General features: G+C 40.5%; 1 protein-coding gene across 3 annotated transcripts in view; it reads left to right on the top strand.

The window, feature by feature from the left end:
* PDZRN3 (PDZ domain containing ring finger 3) overlaps nt 1-18,309 on the top strand; it is a 204,234-nt gene extending 185,925 nt beyond the window's left edge. For all 3 annotated transcript variants that reach the window (XM_024195494.2, XM_024195426.2, XM_024195568.1), the window contains 5 exons: nt 8,039-8,137; nt 11,113-11,175; nt 12,485-12,586; nt 14,527-14,643; nt 15,899-18,309. In XM_024195494.2, the coding sequence (XP_024051262.1) occupies nt 8,039-8,137; nt 11,113-11,175; nt 12,485-12,586; nt 14,527-14,643; nt 15,899-17,446 (1,929 nt within the window). In that variant the 3' untranslated portion in view covers nt 17,447-18,309. The remainder of the gene's footprint in view (nt 1-8,038; nt 8,138-11,112; nt 11,176-12,484; nt 12,587-14,526; nt 14,644-15,898) is intronic.
* The last annotated feature ends 244 nt before the right edge of the window (nt 18,310-18,553 follow it).

Below are 18,553 nucleotides of genomic sequence, written 5' to 3'. Positions count from 1 at the left end.
CAGCAGTATATGTATAGAATCTAAGGGCACGTCTTCACTACCCGCCGGATCGGCGGGTAGCAATCGGTCTATCGGGGATCGACTTATCGCGTCTAGTGAAGACGCGATAAAATCGATCCCTGATGGCTCTGCCGTCGACTCCGGAAATCCACCACGGCAAGAGGCGGTAGCGGAGTCAACGGCGGCGCGGCAGCAGTCGACTTGCCGCCGTCCTCACAGCCAGGTAAGTCGACCTAAAATACGCCACTTCAGCTACGCTATTCACGTAGCTGAAGTTGCGTATCTTAGGTCGACCCCCCGCTGTAGTGTAGACCTAGCCATAGACATTAAAAGCAGAACAGACATCTGAGCGCATCTAAATCCATCTTCCTGCTAATGCAAAATTTCTATTTTATCCAGTCGATTTTAAAATGTCTTAAAGCAATGGAACTTCCAACACTTCCATTGGGAAAATCTTGTATATCCCAACTGGAAGCTTATTTTTTTCAATTTTCCCTTTATGAATTTCATTACATTACTACCAACCCTCCTGCCACTTAGAGTGCAATTTATACACATGGGGCATGATTCAGCAAGGTACCTAAGCATATATCTAACATTATGCTCATGAGTAGCTTCACTGAAGTTATTATTTTTACTTCTACATTTACACTGGTAATATAGGTCCTAATATTTCTGTAGCCACTGACTAATGCATCTGTCTTTGTCACTGAAGTCTGACCTGGTTAATATATGCTTGGTTGTCCATATGCTGATGTAACACAAAAGGTTACACTCAGTTTGGATGCACCACTGATTTCTTACAGCTCAGTCCTGGTAACACTTCACTTTCCAAAGAGATCAGTGCTCACCTAGCTCGGCCACTATTTAAACCAGGGCAAGTTTTACCATTGAATTCAATGGAAGCAGAGTTAGGCAGCACTTTTTGAGAATCTCACCCCATGAGCATGAAGTTGCTCACCTACATTAGTGTTTGCAGGATCAAGGCCTTAATCCACATAAAAAAATTACAAGATGACTAAATTCTACAGGTCTGGCTGTAATTGGTCTCTGTATACAAATTCAAATAGAAATCAGACAAGAATCAAGATATCAGTGATTTCATCCGCAGCTGTCGACGTTTTTGTTGTTACAATGTCTCTGTACAGTATCTTTTATACACTATGGGAAAATGTTAAGCACATTAGCATTTTCTGCAACTGTCTTTTCAAAATACACCTCTACCTCGCTATAACGCTGTCCTTGGGAGCCAAAAAATCTTACCACGTTATAGGTGAAACCGCGTTATATCGAACTTGCTTTGATCCGCCGGAGTGCGCAGCCCTGCCCCCCCAGAGTGCTGCTTTACCGCGTTATATCCGAATTCGTGTTATATCGGGTCGCATTATATCGGGGTAGAGGTGTAGAGTCTTAAGAAATCTAATATTGTGAATAAATTATATTGCTTCCATTAGAAGATCAACCAGTTGAGCTGAAAATTGTTTAAACATGTGCACTTCCGTAGCCAGTTGTTAACGTGGCTTAAACCCCAACATTAATAATTTTGACATTGATACAGTACTTGGTGGCAAAAGGTGATCAGCTCAGTAACACAAGCAGCTGAACATTTGAAACATCTCTGTGGCCTACTAGGATTTCTTAAAAATCACTACAGATTCTTGTTCAAATCTTGGAGACTAAGATCAATGGAAGAGTCAAAGTGCTATAACAAAGACTCGACTAGCTAGTTGCTTTTTTGTTTGCCTATTGATAGATGGACTTTAACAGACCACAAAGGCACTTGTTTCGTTGACTATAGTGGGAATTCTAAAGCAAGAAAACCATCTAGTCACCCTTGTGGGCTTTTATGTCTATAAAATGTGCTCTGAATTTCAATCAGAGCTCCTTGTCTAAACTTTTATGACCTATAACTGTCTAGTTATTGACTTGTAACAAGTAAACAAGGTCAAACCAGTGAAACACACAGGTTGGCAACATTCTTCTGTAAATGTCTATAGGGTATAGTTTATGCTGGAATCATTAAAAAAGACACCAAAATTGTGTACCCATTTCGGGCTCCTAAGGTTTCTCTCAAAAATTGATTCATGGTCCAAATTTACTATTATGTGTTCAATTCAGTAAAAGTAAATAAACAAAATGACTTCTTTAACAGTTCTTTCACCAGGATCTGACTGAAAAAATATGGAATTAATATTTCATTTTAAGTTAGTAAATACATTCAAATTTGCAAAGAGACCCAGACAGAATTAATTTCAGGTTGAAAGAGAAGCACTGCATGATTTCCCTGGGATGTCATGGATTAAATGTTTATTCAGACCAAGTCAACCCAGCTGCCAGATAGGTACTATAGAAGGTTCCCTTAGTATGTTAATTCCTTTGGACTACAAAGGAGAAAATTCTGAACTGAGGGTATGTGCACTTGTTCTCTCAATGTTTACTATGTTATTTCCCTTTCCAACTTTCCTGTTTGTCCAAGCAGGATGTGCATTTTATTCTCAAGTATAGGGATTGAGAGGAATTCTTCCAAGTTACATTTCTATTTGAGACAAAGCATATCATGTGTGGGTGGGGGGGGGGGAACACAACAGAAGCCCTTTGACTTTTCCAAGTTCTTCCACTTCTCCTAGTCGAGTCCCTTATGCACAATTCATGCTAGGCAAGAACCACTCTTGCAGGAGGTTCCTCAGCATGAAGAGGCATGTATCTCTGATACCCACCCTCTCACAAGCTCTACCCTGGTGTACATCCTCCCCCAATATCTAATCATTGGTGATAGACACTTTGATGACTGAAATCCACTCTTCGAAGCCTGAAATGGGTCTTTAGTTGCATTAGTGTCCATGTAAGAATCCATATTTGAAAACTGGTTACCGGGTCTGGAGATTACCCCATCCAGTATGCTTTGATACCCTCCTCTACTTTCAGTTTCTCCTCTTCAAACAAAGACAATCCAGAACTATTTGACAGGAGATGGCAGCATGCTCAGACGCATACTGCTATATTTTGTAGTCCCTGTGTGCACAGTAGGTTTTACTCTATCCTAAATTTAAGGCACCTTCCCCCAGCCGGCTTTCTTCCAGAGGGAGGAGCTTTGCTCTGAGCTCAGAAGATCAACTTAGAGATTGTCTGCTATTGGCATGTGCATACCCAGTTGCCTAGCCATTTCCTCTTGTTTTGTATTGGGGCAGCACTGACAGCTCAGAGACCTGCCTCGAGTGCCTGATTCCTTCCCCCAGGCCATGGCCACTGTGATGTTGACTGATCGGTGGAGGCATCTCTTCATCCACCCATTTCTGGATGACATGGATGAAGACAGCGAGGGAGGGGGTGTTCATGGTACACTTTTCTGTAGTCTAAAGTCTGGGTGATCAGCTGATTCAAGATCTCTTTCCTTTTCCTAGGAACTGGTCTGCTTAAGGGCCAGTTTTGCACCTGGCATTAGATTCAAAGATGCACTAAGGCACTCCAACACCCGTAGACATGCTTAGGCTGTGAATGACTCTGAATAGATTAAGTGATCAATTGTTGAGACTGAAAAAGCAGAGTCACCTAGATGAATATTTTGACATTCTTCCATTAGAACACATCCAGAGGTAGCAAAACATTTTAGACCAAACAAACTACCTCAGGGAAGGGAAGGGGGAACTAGGTCTGAAACTAATTACCTTTGGGACCCATGTGAGCAATGTTAGAGAGTTTCCATCATCTTTTAAATTGCCTTACTACTGGCCATCTGCTTAGCTAGGAGAGTGACCAATCTTCAGGTTGTTTTCCACAGGGATTCCAATGCTGCCTTTTATCTGGACAAGACCATGCCTGTCTCTGGTCCTGTCGTGCTGAACAATTAATCTAACTTTCTGGCCTCTCTATAGTGCAACTGAGAGGTACCCCCAAAAGGCCCTTTTGGCACCCAGGCTGAAATAAGAAGCATAATACTAAATGTAATTTACCCTTAGAAATACAACACATGAAACATCTTTTTCTTTGCCACTCGTAGAGCAAGGAAACAGGGAAAGAAGATCAGCTTCCTTGTTGAGGTACAAATGGGAAATCATCTTCAGCACAAAGCAGGGGAACCCTCGTAAGCACCATGCTCTAATATAGGGACCAGTTCCTGTGCTGTTAGCTCAAGAGACAGCCAACAAAAGTTTTTTCCTCCTGCTGAATAAAACAACTACAGCACGGTGGTCAGTAAGCTCCTTACAGTATGTCGGGATACTGACATCACAAAGGCTTTGATGTCTCCCCATCTCCACGTTTTATCCACTGTGGAGACTGGCAGAAAAGGAGAAGCCCTGTTGGTTTGGTATCTCAAGGCTCAGCATACAAAAAGCTTCATTTTAAAAAATGTATTTATTTCAAGCTTTGGCTAGACATCCAAATTGAATCTCTGACCCTTTCAGTCATCACTAGCCATTTGTTTCGAATGTTTAATGCTCATTTTTGCCTTTTTAAGCAAAGGTCTGGGTTTTTTAGAAATGTGCAAACTGGCCATAATTTCAAATCATCTGTAAAACAATTCAATAATCTGTTGCGAATGAATGTCCTTTTGGGGATAGAGGTTAATTTACTCTTACCACTAATTCTGAATCTATTATTACAAGTGTGTGGAGGCATAATAATATCATAGTGCATGATCATTCTTCTTGCCTTGCTATAAATGTCACACAGGTTTTAGCAACACACTTTTTGAGCTCCCCTGGTCTCTAAGCCAACCATTCTTTTAAGCAGTTTTCAAATTGAGTATGGAGAGTATTCTAACATTTCCGTCAAACGTATGTACAAATTCCACTTTTACCAGATGTTCGCAAGCAAAGGATCCAGGTCATTTTTCTTATGTCTATAAAGGTTATATTACAGCAATACATATAGAATGTAATTCTGATTTGTATCTTATGAACACTGCTCCTGACATTACAGCATCTAGTGAAAACCCCCATTGTCCAGTTTCTAACGTCTGTGGATCTGTTCCAGGTGTCATACGCATACATTGTCTCCTCTTTCCCAATGTAGGTGGCTGATGTGTTTCATAATGTAGCTATGATCTTCTACACGGGTCATCACAATGTCTGAGCATCTATCCAGCCGAAAATATTCCTCCATCCCAGTTCTAGTATAAAACACCAAACTAAGCTAAAAGAATGTCCACATGGCAGGGACTTTGGGAGCAATCCAGCAATCACCACACATGAAACTTTTGTCATCTGCAACAGGATTAGGGCTTGCAGGATAAAGCCATTTGCCTGTCTTGCAGTACAGGAACTCCAAAGTGATAGGCAGGAGATGTAGAATGTCAAAGGAGTCAAGTTTTAATTTACCCTTTCAAAAAAATCGACATGCCAATATTAATTCCTAGATTTTTCATTCTCAAATACAAATGGACAAACTATCATTGGGCTTTGCAGATTGTGATTTTTTCCCCCCATGTAACAGAACCTATGCATTAAAAAAAATTGACTCTGAATATGGAAAATAGCCTTTGCTTTAAAGAATTTGGATTTGTGTACTTATACATATAAAACCTTTCAAAGCTTTATGATTACATTAAAACTTTATTGAGGAAAAGGCACATAGAAAACAGCTGTTCCTATTTTTCAGTACACAAAATTATCACATTTAGAGTAACATGAAATCCCAATTATTCTACTTCTTCCCAGGGCTAGAGGGATTACCCAAGGGTATGTCTACCAATTAATTATCTGTAAAAAAAAAAAAAATCAGGTACTAAACACCTGCTCTGAGTCTCTTTTTGCAGGATTTTTTTTTTCAAAAGGCCACCTGTCTAAAGATTGGTTTCCTTATATATATTTTAAAATTCCCTGAGGTGATTTATCCCCTTCTAAATATGTCACATCAGACTATCCCTCATGCTTATGTATTAAAATGCACAATTATATAAAATGCATTGAAACAAATGAGTGTCATTAGTAAATATAAGCTATAAGCAAGAATGGACAAATACCTTGTCCACCTCCCCCAAAAAATAGTGAAGTATTAATCATCAAATAGGATCCATCTAACGAGGCTGAAGTGTTTCACACTTTGCTATATTCTTTCATTGCAGATATAAGACAATATGATCTTGTACAGCAGCTAAAAATTATCTTATTCTTTTCTTCACAGCCACATTCTCAGATGCTTAGAGTGCATAAAGCCCTCTTAAAGACATGAAGCCCCTTTGTTAAGGTTTACAGAAAAATGCAGAAGAACTGAGCTAAACCTAATTTAGTGGCATAATGCCTGATTCTCCCCCATAAAATCCAAAATAAACCCACTGACATCAAAAGAGTTACTCTGGATGTACACCAGCATAATTGAGATCAGAATCAGCCCCACTTTATCTAATCATTCCTATTGAACAGTTTCAGTCTCCTGTCTAGAAATGGCAAAGCTTTAGAAATATGGAAAAATTCTGCAATTAGAGCAAGGTGTTCAACCTTTTTGTAACATAAGAGGGGAGAGGGGAAGCTGAAGTTCACCATGGATACTATTGATTGAAACCATTTAAATATCATCTGAAATGTCATTGACATTTACTGCTATGGTGTGGGTTTTTAAAAAAAAAAATTACACATGTTGACAAGTAAATAACAAGAGACTGCTGATCTTGACAGCTGTCATCTAGACAAGCCAATAAATTATTCATATCAGCTTGTTTCATTGTCTTTCCCCATATGAATGGCACCGCAGGTTGAAATTGAGAGATGTTCAGAAATAATTAATTATGTTATCAAGACTTTTACATTAGAACGGACAAGCAGCAGCAAAAGTTGCTAAGATAGGGTTTCTTCACGGCTTGTCGTGAGAAAGTTCAGGGATTCATACATAGGCTCATGCCCTCATTCTGATCCCATGCTTTTGACCAGTTTTTCTGCTCTCTCTAATCCCATTTCCAACAGCAGGTCTCCATCACAGCATCTTTATTTTTCAGGCAGCAAAGAACATATGGCCCCTTTCAAGGCTGCACTCCATTAATCAGCTGTCAGGGCCCTCTAAAAACAGTTTGCTACCCATACCATTGCTTACCTATCTGTAGGGGGGGGGGGGGGGGGAAAGGACATAATTCCTCATGTCACTTGTGGAAGCCTTCTCAGGAGTGATGCAGCAGAATCACAGATTGGCCACGACTAGGACATGATTCCAGGCAAGGTCCTACGTCCGAGAACTGTGAATGCTTGAAATTTTCTGTGATTCTCAGCACACCACTCTTGAGATGGTGAGGCAGTGGGAGGAGGCAGACTGTGCCAGCTGGAGATCCCTCTGCACTATGGAAAAAAACTCAGCTGGGCATATTAACTGGCTTTACCAACCTGTGTACTGATGCAAAGGGCACATGAACATGGGGAGAATCTAACAGAGGATGTTTTTTCACAAGTCTAGAATCTTAATATTTTTTAAATGAAAACCTACATTCCTCCAAGACTAACTGTGCCACCAGAGAATGCTGGAATGGTATAGTGTGGCCTGTGTGCTCAATCTACATTCTGGCAAAGCTAAAAATATATTTCTACAGCCACTGTCACACCCATTGCTGAAAATACATTGATCTTGCAGCCACCAGCTTCTTTCTTTTCTTTGCTTAGCAACTTATTAAGTCGTTCCTCTCATAAAGTTACAAAACTATGAAGATTAATGTAACACAGCGTGGTGTACTCTTCCAAATCAGAAAATATTGTCAAATGTTGCACTATTCATAGGAAAATATATGCAACCTATGGCAAATATTGAAATAATACTTTCTAAAATATTTTAGCATTGGAAGTCTTGGCACCACATGAAATATAGGTAATTTTTCTTCTTTAAGATCAATAAAAGGTCCATTTTCAAAATGACTTTATATTGATTGAAGGGTCAAAAATGCCCTAGGTATTGATTGTCTGCACATAATCCACTTTTCACTCAGTAAGTTAACATGGTCTTCACAGTAAAATGAAAAGAGATCCAGTATATCATTGAAGCAAAATATTTTCATTGCATTTGAAAAATTGCTTTCATCACTCACTGATGTCTTATTCAGAACATCCTTTTCTTTGCCTAGGAAGTGGACTTGCATAGAGTGAACAGCCAGGACAAGCTCGGCCTTACTGTATGTTATCGAACTGATGATGAAGATGACATTGGTATTTATGTTAGCGAGGTAAGATTGAGCTGCTTTACATATGGTACAATTTGTCTTTGTAAGACAAAGGCTAAGAAAAATATCATCCCTGCTCCTATTCTGTCATGTCTGGTGATGTTCCAAAAACGTTTGGGAGTGGAATAATTGGAAGATAATTGCTTATTTTCCTTTCCACCACGTAATGGGTAAAATTCTGTGTCCATTGAAGTCAATGGCAAAATTCCCATTAACTTTAGTGGGGCCAAGATTTCACCCAGTATTTCAGTTTAGTGCATGTCCAAAGACAAGATTGTACCTTAAAATAGAAAACAAATTCCCTCCGGCGTTTCTCATTTATGTTTCTTCTTCTGCGCTCTCTTCTCTAACAATGACATATATTTATATTTCTACAATTTAAGGCCCACACATTTGTTCTAGATCCACCACCCACAGAACTTCCATTAGTCTTGGTAAGCTTTAAAACCAAGTATTGCCATCATTAGACAATCTGGCACCAATTCCCTTTCACCCAACTCCCCGTTATGTGGATGAGGCTCTCACATAATCTTATCCCTCCCCTCGGCCCCCACTCAAGGCAACTACCCCCACCCATCCATGCAGTCAGAGGGCTACAGTAGCTTGTGGCCTTGATATGAGCTGCACCAACCCAACCCTTTTTTATATGCTATACTCCATGTTAATAACCTGGAGTGCTGTATGTGTATGGACAGATTATATAATTCTACTGTAAAATGTTTCACATCAAGCTCCTATGACTGGCCTGTTGTTCTCTCCAATGGAACAGCACTGTTCAGAGAAGCACTAACCATTGCAAAATCCCACAAACACTCATATGGGAAGGCTGAAAAATTGGAAGGCGTCATCAGTATATACATAAAAAGCCTGGTTCTGGTGTCACTAATGTTGTAACTCCCACAAAAATCTGTTCTCAGCTTCCCAAGTGAAGTTTATGTTCTTTTTTGGTCGAAAAATTACTTTTTTGTCAAAATGGACATTTCCATGGAAACGCTTTGATTTTGATGAAATTTTTCATGTTTTCATTGAAAACCCAAAATCTTCTGAAGAAAAAGTGTTGAGCAAAATAAAACCTTTTTCGTTTTCTTATAAATTGTTCTCAGTAACAATTCATGTCCAAGCAAACTCTAGTTGTGCCCCTAAATTTGAGAACCCCTACCTAATCCTGTAACATAATCTGGAGACAATGTCAAAGGGCAAAACATGCTTTGTACCCTCGCCTTTCTACCACCTTGAGAGTTAGGGCTTGTCTACACTTACATTTTATAGCGCTCTAACTTGCTGGCTCAGGGGGGTGAAAAATGACCCTCCTGAGCACAGCAAGTTAGAGTGCTTTAAAGTGCTAGTGTGGACAGGCTCCGAGCGCTGGGAGCCGCACTCGGAGCTATTCCCCTCGTGGAGGTGGATTACCAGGAGCGCTGGGTGAGCTCTCTCACACTTGGGAGCGCTCCCGCGGCAGCACTTTGAAGTTTCTAGTGTAGACGTAGAACTATTGCATAAGAACAGCCACACTGGATCAGACCAGTGGTCCATGTAGCCCAGTATCCTGTCCTCCAACAGAGGCCAATGACAGGTGCTTCAGAGGGAATGAACAGAACAGGGCAATTATCGAGTGATCCATCCCCTGTCATCCACTCCCAGCTTCTAGCAGGGATACCCAGAATGTGGGGTTGCATCCCTGACCAGCTTGGCCAATAGCCATTGCTGGACCTAGCCTCCATGAACTTATATAGTTCTTTTTAGAACCCCATTATAGTTTTGGCCTTCACAACATCCCCTGGCAATGAGTTCCACATGTTGACTTTGCATTGTGTGAAGTACTTCCTTTTGTTTGTTTTAAACCTGCTGCCTATTAATTTCATTTGGTGACCCCCAGCTCTTGTGTTATTTGAAGGAGTAAATATCACTTTATCATTACCATTCATGACTTTGTAGACCTCTATCATATTCCCCCTTAGTTGCCTCTTTTCCAAGCTGAAAAGTCCCAGTCGTTTTAATTAAAAACCTGTTTCTTTGAGTGATTGTGCCAACAAACATGAAATGCCACATCCTCTCTACCATGAAATAAAAATGTATATTTTTAGTAGTGTCAGATCATTAGATCCTTAAAAAAATGTTGTCCATGGACACCACAATCATTACATTGACACCTAACTCTCGTGTTTACTGAAATAGATCCATACAGTGTATTTAACTTCAGATTAAATTTACCAAGAATTCTTAATGTTCTTAATGCATCTGATGTCTATTTTTCATTGCTCTGAAAACCAAGATAAATAGAATAAAATTGCAAGCATTTTTATTAGGTTGCAAGTGAATATTTCATGCCTGCTTGACATTCTGTGCTTCCTTTTATACAACAAACAGTAATTTATACATAGACTTAGCTAACCTTTTATCACTCATGGATCCATTTCAAATTAAATAGTTATTTAGGGAAAAACAAACTTAAATGTAACATATTCCTCCATTACAACATACCAATTAGGGCCTAATCCTTCCATTATTCCATGTAAAAGAATTGCAGGCATAGATCAGATAACTGCATTTGAAAATTAAAATGTTAATTATGAAAGCACAAATGAGCAAACTTTTCTAATATGTAATACAAGCCTGTCTTCTCTGGAGGCTCATGTCAGGAAGAAAACCTTTTACATTTAACCCAGTCATTTTAAATTTGTGGTTCCCCCCTTCTCATGAAAGCAAGGGAGAACTCTAATAATTATTTATGAAATAAAAAAAATGGACCCAGCCCTGGATGCTGACATCTCAATTTAACCCATGTTACTTGCATTGCAAATATCATGTTTAAAATGGGAAGTGAAAGATTGAGCTTTTAAACCTCCATAGCATATACGAGCAGTGCTTAATTTGTGCTGGGCTGAGCCCCGGCACCTCTAGGCCTGGCAGTTCAGAGCCCCGGCACCTCCGGGCTTGCTGCATCAGTTTACACTGTTTACATGTCTTTTGTTTTGCAGATTGATCCCAACAGCATTGCTGCGAAAGATGGTCGCCTGCGGGAGGGAGATCGCATTATTCAAGTATGTGTGCAAATAATTCAGAGCTTACTTGCGTTCTGCGATGTACTGTAGCCATTTGAATTTACACATCAAATTGCTTCACACACTTTCTTTTAGGATTGCTGCAGTGAATCATTCCATTATAGCCTTAATAATTCCGCCCTCCCTTGTAACTTTCCTCAAAAATTTTCCTTTGAGCTACCGTTTTTCAGGTTTAGGGCTTGTCTAGACAGTGCGTCGAGATGGGGTTTAACTGGCCAGGCAGACCCCTGGTCCTGTGCACTGAAAGTTCCCTTTAGTGCATGATAGCAGGGTCCACACAGCCAATTAGGGTGCGGCAGGTTAGTGCGCGACTGATTTACAACCCAGCTTACTGCACACTGTCTCTCCATCTAGACACCCTCAGTGTAAACCCTTAAGGGCCAAGTTTTGGTAGCCTTGGTCAAGTTGCAGATATAGTGTACTAGCCCAAAGTGTTTTTTATTTTGAAAAGCTGAGTAAAACTGGAGGAGTCATTTTTGAGTTGTGTGGCAATGAAAAGTTAGCCAGTATTCTGCACCTAGCTAACTGCCTCTTTTCCAATAATAGTGGCTCATTTTCATTGTCTTTAGCCTACCCTCAGGCCTGGTCTACACTAGAATATTTTACCAGCAAAACCCGTTTTGTTTCCAGCACAGCCTGCCATGCATCCATGCTTAATTTTGTCTCCTACCAAGGAAACCGTCCACTTTTTCCAACAGTTATTCTCCTCTTTGGAACAGCATAAGAACCATTCCAGCATAGTTCTTCTGATGCTGTGACAATGTGGACACACAGATACCTGTACCAGCATAAGCAGTCCTCCCACAACACAGCATCTATTTCAGGAGTGATTTATCTGATAGTACTTTAGAACTTCACGGCTCAGGATCATACTGGCTAGAAGTCCACCTCGTTTTTAATTGCCGGCGTGGTCTTCACTGGGAAATTCTATCCCCTTGGCCATATCCAGAGTTATGAAACTATTCTCGTTCCCTGTTGTGATTCTACTCATATCTCTCCCCTCCTATCTGGCTCCATTTCTATGACAAGACTCCTTCCATATAGCTACACACACACACAAAATATGAAAAATATGGAATAGATGCCAGTCTCAGGTGTTCTCCATCAAAATATCTGCCACAACACGGACATACATGCTCTACTGTTTCAGATTTGTACAGAGATAATATGCAGCCTGTCTCATATGAGAATCTATCTAGCCATGCAGTTCAGTGGAGCCCACCACAATGGAATTTGAGCATCCAAATGGCAACATTATTTCACTTTTTTCCCCTCATATATTTTTTAGATTAATGGCATAGAGGTACAGAACCGAGAAGAAGCTGTGGCACTTCTAACCAGTGAAGAGAGCAAGAATGTCTCCTTACTTGTAGCAAGACCAGAAATCCAGGTACAGAGAGACTACTATATACTTACTGTAAATTGAAAACAGAGAAGCTGCATTCTAGAAAAAAGTAACTGGATTTTGAGGTGGTTTCGTTTTCTATTTTAAAAAAAGTAATACACCTCTACCCTGATAGAACGCTGTCCTCGGGAGCCAAAAAATCTTACTGCGTTATAGGTGAAACCGCGTTATATCGAACTTGCTTTCATCCGCCAGAGTGCGCAGCTCCCCCCCCCCCCCCCGGAGCTCTGCTTTACCGCGTTATATCCGAATTCATGTTATATCGGGCCGCGTTATATCGGCGTAGAGGTGTATACGGTTAGACTGGAGACACTCACAACACATGAAATAAGTTCCTGAGAGTTCACTATGACATTTTGTCACACTTAATATTAAGGTTCAATTTATAAAGGGTTAATAAATGATTAATCATGTAACAGATATGAGGAGTACCTGTTACAGATGGCTATAGATACATCAGTAGAAGGTGTTGTGGATAGTTACATGGCATGGTTACAAATAATGTACTGATCTCTATAATACTCTATAGCAATTGATTAACCAGGACTTATTAATCATTTATTGGCCCTTTGTGTCCTATCTATAAATGGAGCCTTTGTGTAAAGTGTGATTGACATTCTGGTCAGGTCTAACCTAGATGGCTTCTCTTCTCAGCTGCAAGACCTAGGTTTGAAACTGAATCCTACCCTGCTTACTCCAGGGCTGGGATTTGAGTGTCCCACACATTCAGCAGCATTTACTATAATTATTAGTAGTACTAGAGTTGTCCTGTGAATGTGTCCCCCTTGCTCAAAACTGTTGTGATCATGCATGCAGGAGGTGGGGCATGGGTAAGGGTCAGTCTGGAGAATCCACAGCTACCTGAACACTCCTGCTCTTTCCTGGGAGATGTGGGGAGGAGGGATAGGGTAGCCACTTTCACATCCCTAGAAAACTGGACATTTCAGTACTTCCAGGTATGGCATCTACCGAGCCTGACCACCCAAGTCGAGCAATCGGTTCAAGATTTGAGTATAGAATATATATATATTCTAGCTACGTGCACCAAAACCACCACCTACCTCAGAAGTAAATAACTACCGTATATTTCTAGGAACAGCAGGGAATTTGGTGGGGACAGCAGGGGAGAGGGACTTTTGAGGAAAGACAAGGAGAGATTTTTTTTTTAGAATTGATTTGTATTCTAAACTGAGCAAATAGCACAAATATATTATTGCGGACCAGATCCTGCTACTGGGAATGCAAACAGCCTCATGCAAAGAAGGGATTGAATCCTAAAAGTTCTCCTTGTGGCAGGTCATTGTTTGTCCTTAGAGTAGCACATAAAAAAGAGCTGCATGTTCATTTCCATGTAGGCATTGTAGTTGTAGCAAGGTTAGTCCCATGACATTAGAGACAAGGTGGGTCAGGTAATATCTTTTATTGGACCAATTTCTGTTGGTGAAGAGAGACAAGCTTTGGAGCCACACAGAGCTCTGCTTCAGGTCTGGGGAAAGTACTCCCTGGGTCACAGCAAAATGCAAGGTGGAACAGATTGTTTAGCATAAATAGTAAGGAACCATTCAAGGTAGAGTGGCCCATTAACATCTCTGCCGTCATAAGACAAAAAGGGGGGTTAATGGATTACAGATTGTTGTAATAAGCCATCAATCCAGTGTCTCTGTTCAGTCCACGCTTTTTAGTGGCTCGCAGATTAATCAATTTAAGCTCCCAGGCTTGTCTTTTGAAAGTGTGCAGGGTTCCTTTGAGGATGAGGACTGATAGGCCAGACATAGAGTGATATACAGCAAAGTTGCAGAAAGCAGCTCCCTTGATCTCCTGATAATTTTCCACAAAGAGGGAGCATATATTTATGTCAGTTTTCATCCTTATGACAATGCTTGGTGTGGGTTTTTTTTTTTATTTATTTATTCCCTTTCATGTAGCTGGATGAAGGATGGATGGATGATGACAGAAATGATTTTCTGGATGACTTACACATGGACATGCTAGAGGAACAGCACCACCAGGCAATGCAGTTTACTGCCAGCATGCTTCAGCAGGTAATGCCACTCCATTGTGCAGCCTTGTCAAAACGTCACACACCTCACTTGAGATTCTGATACTGAATTCAACTGAATGAACCAACCACTATCTTTTATGATGATCTAAGCAGAAAGGAGATCTGCAAAATCTAGTTCCAGGATGATATCTGCAAGCTGCATAGAAGACTTCACCTCAATAAGCATACATTTTCAAATCTGCTACTGTTTTTTTCCATTTAAAACACAAGCACAGTTCAAGCGTTTAATAGCCTTCTTCATAGGAATCCACCATTGTGGCTGTGGTCATTGAGGTGAATAGAAGTAGATACATGATAGCTTCCAGTCCATCTTGCTAGCTAATTAATAAACATAAATCAGTTCTGGAAAGAACATTCCATGTGTTTGAAAACTTGAATCAGCTTTAATTGTAAGTCAGGTTTAACACACTTGATAGTGACAAAGACAAAGAGTGTCAAGGACAAAGATTATCACAGTGGTACCTAGAGTCCCCTGCCAATGTTGGAGCCCTAATGTGCTATTCATTGTACATACTCATAATAAGAAATGATCTCTGCCCTGATGTGCTTACAATCTTAGTGGACAGGAGAGGCAAAAGGTGGGAGAAAGGGAGTATTATTTTATACCTGGGGAACTGAGGCAGCGAACAAGTGACTTACCCAGGATCACACAAAAAGTATGTGGCAGAGCCAAGAATTTAATCCAGATCTCCTGTGCCCCAGCCCAGAACTTTAACCACAAGACCATGTTACTTCCTTGACATACACATGTATAATGCATTTGCAATTATGCTAATTCACATATAATTCCGCAGTTCTCAGCCAGAATTTTCTACAACATTCCATGATCTAAAATTGGGAACAGCTTTTCAAGAGAGTTCTGCTCCCATTTCACCCCCAAAAATAAGAGATCAGATTTTTGAAAAGAGCTCAGCACGTTGGGTCATAAGCGTCACATTAGGAGCTGCGAAATGCTGAGCAATTTTTAAAATTTGTTCCTAATTTCAGCGCCTGAAGGGGAGTGGAGATCTTTCGGAAATCGAGCCCCTAGTGTGGATGTTGAGCAATTGAAAATCTGCCACTGAGCTCTGTGGAAAATCCGGTCCATGATATGTTTCCTAAACTCACTGGGGTAATAAGTGAACATGCAATGACTGGTAGATTAAGAAAACTTAGAATGACTCAGGGCTTTTATTATTATTTAAACTCGCAAAGAGTTTGTCTTTAATTTTGACATTTATACTTTTTTATTTTAGAAGAAGCACGAAGAAGATGGAGGCACCACAGACACTGCCACTATCTTATCTAACCAGCACGAGAAGGACAGCGGTGTGGGACGCACAGATGAGAGCACGCGAAATGATGAAAGCTCAGAGCAGGAGAATAACGCCGATGATCACACCACTTCCTCTAACACTTCAGGAAGCCAGAAGAAGCTGGTGTACAGTCATGACACTCTAGGAAGTGGTGACATGCAGTTCAGCAATGAGTCATTTATCTCAGCCGACTGCACAGACACAGACTTCCTCAGCATCCCCGTGGATGAATGTGAGAGATTCCGCGAACTGCTGGAGCTGAAGTGCCAAGTCCAGTCTGCCAACCCATACAGTCTGTATTATCATAACAGTGCCCTGGATATAAGTAAGAGTGACCACGAAAGCGTTGACAGGGAGCTGGAGATGCTGAACGAGGAGCTGCGGAATATTGAGCTGGAGTGTCTGAATATCGTGAGAGCTCATAAAATGCAACAGCTGAAGGATCAATACCGGGAGCCCTGGATGCTCCATAACAGCGGATTCCGTAACTACAACACAAGCATCGATGCGCGCAGGCACGAGCTCTCAGACATTACAGAGCTCCCTGAGAAATCTGACAAGGATAGCTCGAGTGCGTATAATACAGGCGAGAGCTGTCGCAGCACACCGCTCACGCTGCAGATTTCCCCGGACAATTCACTGCGCAGAACTGCAGAAGGCAGCAGTTGTCAAGGTAATGAGGGGGCAGTGGCATACAATGTCTCCCAGAAGAATTTGCTACCTAGCTCAGAAAGTCACGAATCCGGCTCTGCTCAATATCTCTCGTCACCTAAAGATCCAGACCTTGGCAAGCAACTGGAAAGCAAAGAACGAAAAGCCAGTGATGGAAGCAAAAGCCCAGCTCAAAAACTGGCTGGCTCCTACATCTCTCCATATCATCACTCTCCCTATAAACACGCTCATATCCCAGCCCACGCTCAACACTATCAGAGCTACATGCAGCTGATACAACAGAAATCAGCCGTGGAATATGCACAGAGCCAAATGAGCCTAGTGAGCATGTGCAAAGACTTTAATTCTTCAAGCCAGAGTGAACCCAGGATGGAATGGAAAGTCAAGGTCAGGAGTGATGGAACTCGCTACATCACAAAGAGGCCAGTCAGGGACAGGCTGCTGAGAGAACGTGCCATAAAGATTAAGGAAGAGCGCAGTGGTATGACGACAGATGACGACGCTATAAGCGAGATGAAGATGGGCCGCTATTGGAGCAAGGAGGAACGGAAGCAGCATTTGGTGAAAGCGAAGGAGCAGAGGAGGCGGCGTGAGTTTATGATGCAGAGCAGGTTAGATTGTTTAAAGGAACAGCAAGGTGCAGAAGAAAAGAAAGAGATGAACATCATTGAACTGAGCCACAAAAAAATGATGAAGAAAAGGAATAAAAAAATCTTTGATAATTGGATGACAATCCAAGAACTCTTAACTCATGGCACAAAGTCCCCCGATGGCACAAGAGTGTACAATTCCTTCCTGTCAGTGACTACTGTATAATCACCATTGCTGAATTATGTACATAAAACACTACCATTGGGGTAGAAATCCCTGCCTCGTTCAATGTGGCAAGTTTTTTTGTATATAAGATACAGTCATCAACTTTATAATTAAAGTACTGAATTCTACAACTTTGGGTGCCAACATTCTTTATTGGAAAGTGGAGACAGAACCCGCCCATCTCTTTTGAAGGCAATATTAATGCAACTTTTTGGAATACTGATTGTACTTTTTTACTCATTACCTTTTACATCAAGTGTTTAAATATCAGAAAACATATTAACCATACTTAAGCAGATAATTTGTTTAAACTGTATTCATATAAAAGGTTACACATGCTTTTCTTTGCCTAAAAAACACAAAAGCAACCGCAAATATGTATTTTTATGAAAGCATATTTTGTGATATTACTTTGCTGTTGTGCACTTCTGCACACACTGCTGTTTATCAATATTTAGCTCAAGGTTAATCGCAAAAGTATTGAACTCCTGATAGAGTCATTCTCCTGTAATATTTAACATTTATCAAACCAGCAGGCTTTAGAGTTATGATCAGCATTTAAACATTTTTCTTTTTAAAGGTATCTAAAGGAAATATATAGGTTTCAGCTGAAAGGCCTGAGGCAAAATACACTACACTGCAGCTTTAAAGGATTTTAAAGCATGTTTGCAAGTGTTGCAACCTGTTGAAAGAATGTGCATGTACAGCTAAGTTGTTTACACAAAACAGTTTGTGTAATTTGAAATGCCCATTGTAGTAACTGTTTGCTTTGTAGATTTGAATGTACTGAATTATAAAAGCAGTTTCATGAAATCATTAGTTACAAACATTAACAAGTAAATAAATTATTGTTTTATATTTCATATGTTTTGATTTTTTTCTTTAACCCAAAGTCTTATTCAAGTTATATTGTTTAGAGTAAGCCTTTGCTTAGAGGACAGTAGAAGAGTCCTTTGGTAGAGGACCAATTGGACAAACTACAATACTAGATTCTAAATCATCATGACAAAAATGCACTACGGATGTTTTACCTTCTTTATACAGGTCAACCACTGTTGATTTCTGTGGATAAGTTCAGTCCACATACTAGGACTGCAATCAGAAAAC

This window comes from Terrapene carolina, unplaced genomic scaffold (assembly GCF_002925995.2).
Source record: "Terrapene carolina triunguis isolate 2854851 unplaced genomic scaffold, T_m_triunguis-2.0 Scaffold89, whole genome shotgun sequence".
NCBI classification, from domain to species: Eukaryota; Metazoa; Chordata; order Testudines; family Emydidae; genus Terrapene; species Terrapene triunguis.
The sequence above is the reverse complement of the archived record's forward strand: the minus strand, read 5'-3'. Positions and strand labels throughout refer to the sequence as shown.